The 8,397-nt window shown below is 36.5% G+C and overlaps 1 protein-coding gene across 1 annotated transcript in view; it reads right to left on the bottom strand.

Annotated features, from left to right (window-relative positions):
• Window positions 1-3,747: 3,747 nt before the first annotated feature.
• Window positions 3,748-8,397, bottom strand: part of LOC139376933 (CUB and sushi domain-containing protein 1-like) — a 438,044-nt gene continuing 433,394 nt past the window's right edge. The window contains exons 70-71 of the mRNA XM_071119944.1: window positions 8,195-8,257; window positions 3,748-6,603 (exon numbers count right to left, since the gene is read on the bottom strand). Of these exons, the coding sequence (XP_070976045.1) occupies window positions 6,444-6,603; window positions 8,195-8,257 (223 nt within the window). The 3' untranslated portion in view covers window positions 3,748-6,443. The remainder of the gene's footprint in view (window positions 6,604-8,194; window positions 8,258-8,397) is intronic.

Raw genomic sequence — 8,397 nt, 5'->3', positions numbered from 1 at the left:
TCTTCTAAGCGTCCGGATTAGTGTCCCGCTCCTTGAAAGCGGCAGCTCTAGCTTTTAGCTCAGTGCTGCCGTTGCCTGTAATCCATGGTTTCTGGTTGGGAAGACATTGGATTGGGCCTTTGAACAGCAAACGGGGAACTAAGCAAGATAAATTGAACATGCGCCATGGATTATGGATTTTTCTCATTCTTTCAATGAGCCCATGCCAGCATGGGAGACACACAGAGAACAAATGTGTTGCTTGCCATTAAATATTGAGCTGAGTGATGACTCCCTTTCTGCTTAAATCTGTTTTTCGTTATGTTTCTTCCAATCCTGTACGATTAAAGCAAAGTTTATTTTAATCCCATGAACATAAAGGGAAAAACAGTTTTTTTAATCAAATAAGTGAATACTAGATGTCTACAGCAGTGCTACCAGGACAGATTTCCATTATTTTTATTTTTAATACCATTGTTGCATTTCAGTTTCAGAATACCTTTATTATTTGGGTGTGTGGTTTTATGATATTTTTGCAATCTAACAAAAGGATGGTTATGTTGGTGCACAAGGGCCCATACTGATTAATTTGTTTGGACTGCAGCACACAGGAATGGATGACAATCTACTGATTTTACACTGCTTTTTCAATCTTTAAGTGATTAAAGGGGAAGCCCAAAGCCTACTGTTTCCCTTTAAGACTATCTTAGGGAAACAAAAGGAATCAATGTAATCCCATCAGAAACCATGATGCCTGGCATAGCAAAGGGGGCATGAAATCGATATATTAGAGCAAAGAGATGGCCAGCACATTTCCAGGCAATGCAAGAAAGCACATGTCAGCAAATGGTTGATAATACAGTTATAAAAGGATAACTACAGTCTTATCTATATGTCGAAGTGGAATGATAATCAGCCAAGCTCAGGGCCTTTAAAAAATACATTTCTGCTTGAGGGAAATTGCTTCTGAGGTAATCAAGTCTCCATGGTTTAGAGGTCTTACAGGTCACAAAACAAACACTTTAAAAGGGAAGAAAATCCCAAATCATGAAATGTGGGTTACTATAGCTTTGACTGGATAAAGAGATGCTATAACAGTTGCTTACCTTTAGGTATCTGTATTGGTCAGCTATGACAGTGAAGGGCATCTTCAAGGGTTCTGGATCAAGAACATGCTGTATTCTACATTAGTAACATTGTCATGCAGCCAGATATTTTAAAACACAGCTGTTATAGCATAAATAACAGTGTTCATTCTATCATATTACATTTCAGAATGTATATACAGTGGTACCGAACTGTCATACTTACTCAAGTAAAAGTGAAACTCCCCCAGTAAAATACTACTTGAGTAAAAGTCTAAAAATATTTGGTTTTAAAAATACTTAAGTATCAAAAGTAAATGTAATAGTTAAAATATAATTAAGTATCAAAAGTAAAAGTACAAATAATTTCAAAGTGCTTATATTAAGCAAACCAGACGGCACCATTTTCTTGTTTTTTATTTATTTATGGATAGCCAGGGGCACGCTCCAACACTCAGATATAATTTACAAACAAAGCATGTGCTAAGTGACTCTGCCAGATAAGAGGCAGTAGGGAAGACCAGGGATGTTCTCTTGATAAGTGTATGAATTAGACCATTTTCCTGTGCTGCTAAGCATTCAAAATAACAAGTACTTTTGGGTCAGGGAAAATGTATGGAGTAAAAAGGTACATACTTTTGTTTAGGAATGTAGTGAAGTAAAAGTAAAAGTTTGAATCTCACCATACCTTCTCTGCTATGCAATCTGGTTTCAGAGCTGGTCATGGGTGCACCTCAGCCACGCTCAAGGTCCTAAATGATATCTTAACCGCCATCGATAAGAAACATTACTGTGCAGCCGTATTCATTGATCTGGCCAAAGCTTTCGACTCTGTCAATCACCACATCCTCATCGGCAGACTCGACAGCCTTGGTTTCTCAAATGATTGCCTCGCCTGGTTCACCAACTACTTCTCTGATAGAGTTCAGTGTGTCAAATTGGAGGGTCTGCTGTCCGGACCTCTGGCAGTCTCTATGGGGGTGCCACAGGGTTCAATTCTTGGACCGACTCTCTTCTCTGTATACATCAATGAGGTCGCTCTTGCTGCTGGTGAGTCTCTGATCCACCTCTACGCAGACGACACCATTCTGTATACTTCTGGCCCTTCTTTGGACACTGTGTTAACAACCCTCCAGGCAAGCTTCAATGCCATACAACTCTCCTTCCGTGGCCTCCAATTGCTCTTAAATACAAGTAAAACTAAATGCATGCTCTTCAACCGATCGCTACCTGTACCTACCCGCCTGTCCAACATTACTACTCTGGACGGCTCCGACTTAGAATACGTGGACAACTACAAATACTTAGGTGTCTGGTTAGACTGTAAACTCTCCTTCCAGACCCATATCAAACATCTCCAATCCAAAGTTAAATCTAGAATTGGCTTCCTATTTCGCAACAAAGCATCCTTCACTCATGCTGCCAAACATACCCTTGTAAAACTGACCATCCTACCAATCCTCGACTTTGGCGATGTCATTTACAAAATAGCCTCCAATACCCTGCTCAACAAACTGGATGCAGTCTATCACAGTGCAATCCGTTTTGTCACCAAAGCCCCATATACTACCCACCATTGCGACCTGTATGCTCTCGTTGGCTGGCCCTCGCTTCATACTCGTCGCCAAACCCACTGGCTCCATGTCATCTACAAGACCCTGCTAGGTAAAGTCCCCCCTTATCTCAGCTCGCTGGTCACCATTGCATCTCCCACCTGTAGCACACGCTCCAGCAGGTATATCTCTCTAGTCACCCCCAAAACCAATTCTTTCTTTGGCCGCCTCTCCTTCCAGTTCTCTGCTGCCAATGACTGGAACGAACTACAAAAATCTCTGAAACTGGAAACACTTATCTCCCTCACTAGTTTTAAGCACCAACTGTCAGAGCAGCTCACAGATTACTGCACCTGTACATAGCCCACCTATAATTTAGCCCAAACAACTACCTCTTTCCCTACTGTATTTAATTAATTTATTTATTTTGCTCCTTTGCACCCCCATTATTTTTATTTCTACTTTGCACATTCTCCCATTGCAAATCTACCATTCCAGTGTTTTACTTGCTATATTGTATCTACTTTGCCACCATGGCCTTTTTGCCTTTACCTCCCTTATCTCACCTCATTTGCTCACATCGTATATAGACTTGTTTATACTGTATTATTGACTGTATGTTTGTTTTACTCCATGTGTAACTCTGTGTCGTTGTATGTGTCGAACTGCTTTGCTTTATCTTGGCCAGGTCGCAGTTGTAAATGAGAACTTGTTCTCAACAAGCCTACCTGGTTAAATAAAGGTGAAATAAAAATACAAAATTAAAAAAAAAGTAAAAGTTGTCAAAAATATAAATAGTAAAGTACAGATACCACAAAAAAAAATACTTAAGTAGGACTTTCAAGTATTTTTACTTAAGTACTTTACACTGTGTATATATCTATATCTTATTATCGTCATGATTGTAAATCTATTTTTCACAGAGTTAGACTAGAGTAAGGCCAGGATTCAATCTGTTCCTTTGAGCCGACATACGCAGTGTTTACTGTGAATACGGTCTCTGCCAAGGCAGGAACATTGCCTTTAAAGGTGCAGCAAACATTCAGATGTTGTTTTTTGTTGTTGTATAGCCTTGTAAAATATATCATGACGCGAATGGAAAAGAAAACAATTCCACATAGATATGACCATAATTATATTAAAAAGTTTCATCGGAAATAATGTTTTCAAAATATGTCATAGAACATGTGTCATAGATACATTTTTCTAAGGTTTGTTTTCTCTCACATAAACAAATATATACAAGCAATGTTTTAAAATAACAGCTTGTATATATCGACATTTGCAAGAAAAGTTTAAACAATAGATAATATACATTTGATATTCATACTCAGATAGACGATAAATGTACATTTTGTATAGTAAAAACATTTATTTTAACAAGTTTTGTACCTACATTAATCAAAAAAGTACAGCATATTTAATAATTTTACAAATTCTTCATAAAAAATATATTTCTGTACAAAAACATTTTCTTTTGCACCTACTTCAAGTCAGCAGCACATGATATCCCGATGTTGTAAAATGGAATGATATTAAATTGAATGCAGTTATACACCTCTTTAGTTGGGAAACCATTTTACAGATGTCGAAAGAAAAACGTTATTGCAGCAAGCCCAAAGGAAGGCAAAATGTGGATTAAAAGCAGTGGGTCTTACATCAAAATGTTTACAAAGAAAGGGGATGATTTGATTACTTTCGGTCTTAACCCTATTTATTGAAACCACTGCCATATAGTGCGTAGGTGTGTAATGAACACTAGGTTTAATTTGAAATGGAAAAAGTTAAATAGTTTGTAGAAAAATTATGGAAATTAAAATGCTTCTGATTTTCCAAACATACTTCACACATAAAATGCATCTTACTCAGGGGAATTTTAGTTGTGCTACTATGGCCACAAATACAACAGATATGAAATGGAATCTGATATCTCACAAGATTATAATACACATTTTGTCACTGGTGCATTGATCTCTAAGCAAGTGCATATGATAACAGATTTTGAAAAGCCAAGCGAAGATAGTTCATCTACTGTAAGTTTTGAACATTATTTGTGAATACATGCACAACCAAAATTATTAGGAAAAACAACAAGCTAATCTATGACTTTGGAATCACAGTGTACTGTATGCATTCAAGTAGCCTTAGCGTTGTAATAGGTCATTTGTAACTGTGACAGCTTTTGAATTGAATAAGGCAGTGTTTCCTGGAGTGTAAGTAAGTAGTCTGTGTTCAATTCATCATCATTGACTCAATACCCTTAAGGATAGGAGGGACATATCATAAAGGGAGAAAAACAGATTATTAAGACTAGCTTCTAAACGACCAGCTCATGCCACTGCTAAAGAACGATTGCTATCCAACTTGATTCCCCACCTTGCCTTAAGTAGGCCTACCAAAACAAGGTTGTGTGTCAAACAGTTGAGTTGAGTTAAACATGGCATATTCGTATGGCACATTTAAACAAAAATACACTTCTGCATTAAAACTGTGATTTAAAGCAAGGGCAGCATTTATGAAAAATAAACATTTTATTAGTTCCAGTACTGTAGAGTAGAAAAATGACGTCCTTCTGCGCAAGAGGTATATTTGAAACGTAAGCAAATTTGCAGCAAGACCACAAGATAGGACTGCCAACTGTTGTCTAGTGTTCCGAATGTTGACAATGTTCAATGCCTGGGGTAATGTGAAATAAACTACAATATAAACAGCAACCTGATGATCGACAATACAAACAAACATTCATGACTAACATGTATGATACATACTGTAAGTATTTGATGCAATTTACAGTATACAACAATATTGAGCATTGCTGTTTTTTCAGAGTAGATGAGCCAGATCAGTTTGCTCTTCGGTAATATTGATCTGTGAATAAAATTAAATATCATTCACGATTGCATGTACACCAGTTGCTCCTTAATTGATATTTGTGGATTTAAATGTTTCTAGATAAGCTGCATGGTATTTGTGACTCCAGAGTTAAAAATCATTTATATAACCATTTTAAAAAAGTAAGGAGGGTGTTCCACACATTTATTTGCAAAACTAATATTGAAAATAAAATAAGCATCTCTATTGATAAACAGTAGCACGACATTATGCTCCCAGTGGATATGGAAATATACTGTATGCTTATCTACAAATGGTCAAAAACCCTGTACGTCATTTTTCAGTTAGTTTGAAAATGCCTCTTTTGCCTCATTTCATACCCATTCATAACACACTAGTGCAAAATTTGTGCGATAAAGTTTTTCAACACAACAGCTGAGCGAGTTCCTAGATTAGATAGCCATGTTCTCCTGCGAGACAGTTGTAGTTTATAGCATATGTTCCCTTTATTGGAGAAGTCTGGCAACACGTTCAAAGTTGCTTCCTCCTTTGTGGTACATCTTCACTGAAGAAAACACTTTTTTAATCAACAATTATGTGGCTTTTCAAGACACTTTAGTATTTCCCCAAGGAGGGCCTTTGGGGGGGGAAAAAAGACAGAAAAAAAGAAAAACGGAGAATGAAAACAACTTTCATCCTGCAAAGAGCCATAAAAGGCAGAACTCCTTGATCCTAGAGATAATCGTCTCTGCTTTATTTTTCTGGCCACAAACATGATCTCTGCTCCATAGAACACCAATAGTTGTCATTTTATTTTGTGGTGGCAAGTCCATATAAAATTGTCATTGATTTTAAATGGTGTATTTTATCTTCTCCACAGAGAGGTTATAACGTGATGAGTTCAAAGAAATATTGGCATCTGTCGAAAAATAAGATACTGCTTACCACAAGAGGTATGGCTGTAAAAGCCAGTCCAATGTCGGTGATAAGAGGGCTATACTACTGTGCAGACTGTGTTCAGAGTTGTATCAAACCTCACAGCTTTCGCCTCCGTGGGTTTCATGTTTGTGTCATACATAGGATTTTCAAACGACGCTTGTCCATTGGTGTTTTCATGACCGGTATAGCCATTGTATTGAACTTTTGGTCTTGTTCTGAAAAGTGAGCAAATAAAACGCATTAGCACATTTACGTTATTTTAATAACTCTACTAGCTATGACTGTTTTTTAAAAACTTTTCAGACAAATGTGACTTTGTTTCATGAAGGGATGTTAAGGTATAGCAAAAAGTGCAATGATGAAGCAGAAACTCTTTCCCACCTGAGGAATGTCTGTACATATTGTTATTGCATTTTCAAATATACCAAATAAGAATACATAAAACCCATAGCTAAGGAAAATATGTTTCAGCCCTCATTTGATCCAGAATACACATTTACCATGGTACACCATATAACCTCTTTTTACTTGAAAAAGGAGACTAGGGCGTCCTACTCAAAGCCCACTGAGCTGATTTGAAGTAAAATATAAGATCAATGTAAAGACCTTGATTCCACCCAGGAGCATTTTGTAAGCCTTTACTTCAAATCAAATCAAATTGTATTGGTCGCATACACATATGTTATCACGGGTGTAATAAAATGCTTATGTTCCTAGCTCCAACAGTGCAGTAAACGTAATGGTCCCTCCATTACCTTACAAATCTTACTAAGTCAGACAAATGCAGGTTTAGTGACTACCTGGAGGGTTTAGTGTCTTCTATTTAAACTTTGTGTGGATATATCCATGTCCATGACCTAATCCTACATCAAGGCATTGTTAAAGCAGGATCTATCTGCATGTGTGGACAATACCTCTGCATATTCAAAAACACGTTTCCAAAGCCTTGCAAAGTCTCTGTGGGAGTATGAATGACAGAGTACAGATGTTACAGATCTTAATTTGAGCCAGTTTGCTACAGAAGGAAAATAATCCTGGAGCAACTATGTGGATTACAATTTATTTACATTTTTGTAGGGGTTGATACTTTTTCTGTAAGAGAAAATCAAGTCTGAAATTTCACAGTGGACATTTCAAACTACAGAAGCCTTTTTAAACCCCAAATACACTATAAGTTAAAATGTTCCTGCATTGCAGGAAGTTATCCTGCAAAAGGGTGATCAAATTAAGATCCTATATATGTAAGTAGTAATAAAGCCTTGTGGCTAAACATGTATAATATGGAAATGAAAAATTCTATACAGAAATAAATAAATATTGTAACTATCAAAACAGACTGATCCTGGATGATGCTATTATAACATTGTCAAAAGACAGTATTCAAAATCGGACATTTATGGGTTTGTAGCATTTGGCATACAAAATGAGTGAAATGTTAATAAAAGTATACATTTTCTTTATCTATGTGAATATGAAGATACTTTCTAAGCGTGATTCTGTATTAATGTTAAAACACAATACTTCCAAACTCCCCTCCAGTAAATATAACAGTCAAAAACAAATGGATTCTCATGATAGCTTATAGGCAAATGATCACAAAAAAACAAATAAGAACAACATTCAGTTGGTTGAAATATGCTGACAGAGAGATGACAATATGAGATCAAAGAGCACATCTTTTTCATTTTAGCCCAGCAAATAAAAAAACTATTTTTTTTTCTCACTAAATGAAAAAAGTACAAGACGATAATGACGATGTGAAAGTAGGAATTGTTGCGTATAGTGATTTAGTTTCTTATGTCTTACCTGCCGCCCGCCCTGATTACGTCTTTGGGTCTCTCATTGTCATCAGTGTCTTGTGAAAGTACCCTGCCAATTTTTCATGTACTTTAATATTGGGTAATTTCCATTTTATCTGACAATAATGTCACATACTTTATTTATTTTGTTTGTTCAGTTAGCTTTGGAAAACGCCAATGCAAATGTATTGTAATCATTTTGTTTCGCAC

The sequence above is a fragment of the Oncorhynchus clarkii genome, chromosome 20 (assembly GCF_045791955.1).
Source record: "Oncorhynchus clarkii lewisi isolate Uvic-CL-2024 chromosome 20, UVic_Ocla_1.0, whole genome shotgun sequence".
Classification (NCBI taxonomy): domain Eukaryota; kingdom Metazoa; phylum Chordata; class Actinopteri; order Salmoniformes; family Salmonidae; genus Oncorhynchus; species Oncorhynchus clarkii.
This window is presented reverse-complemented; position numbering and strand designations above follow the sequence as displayed.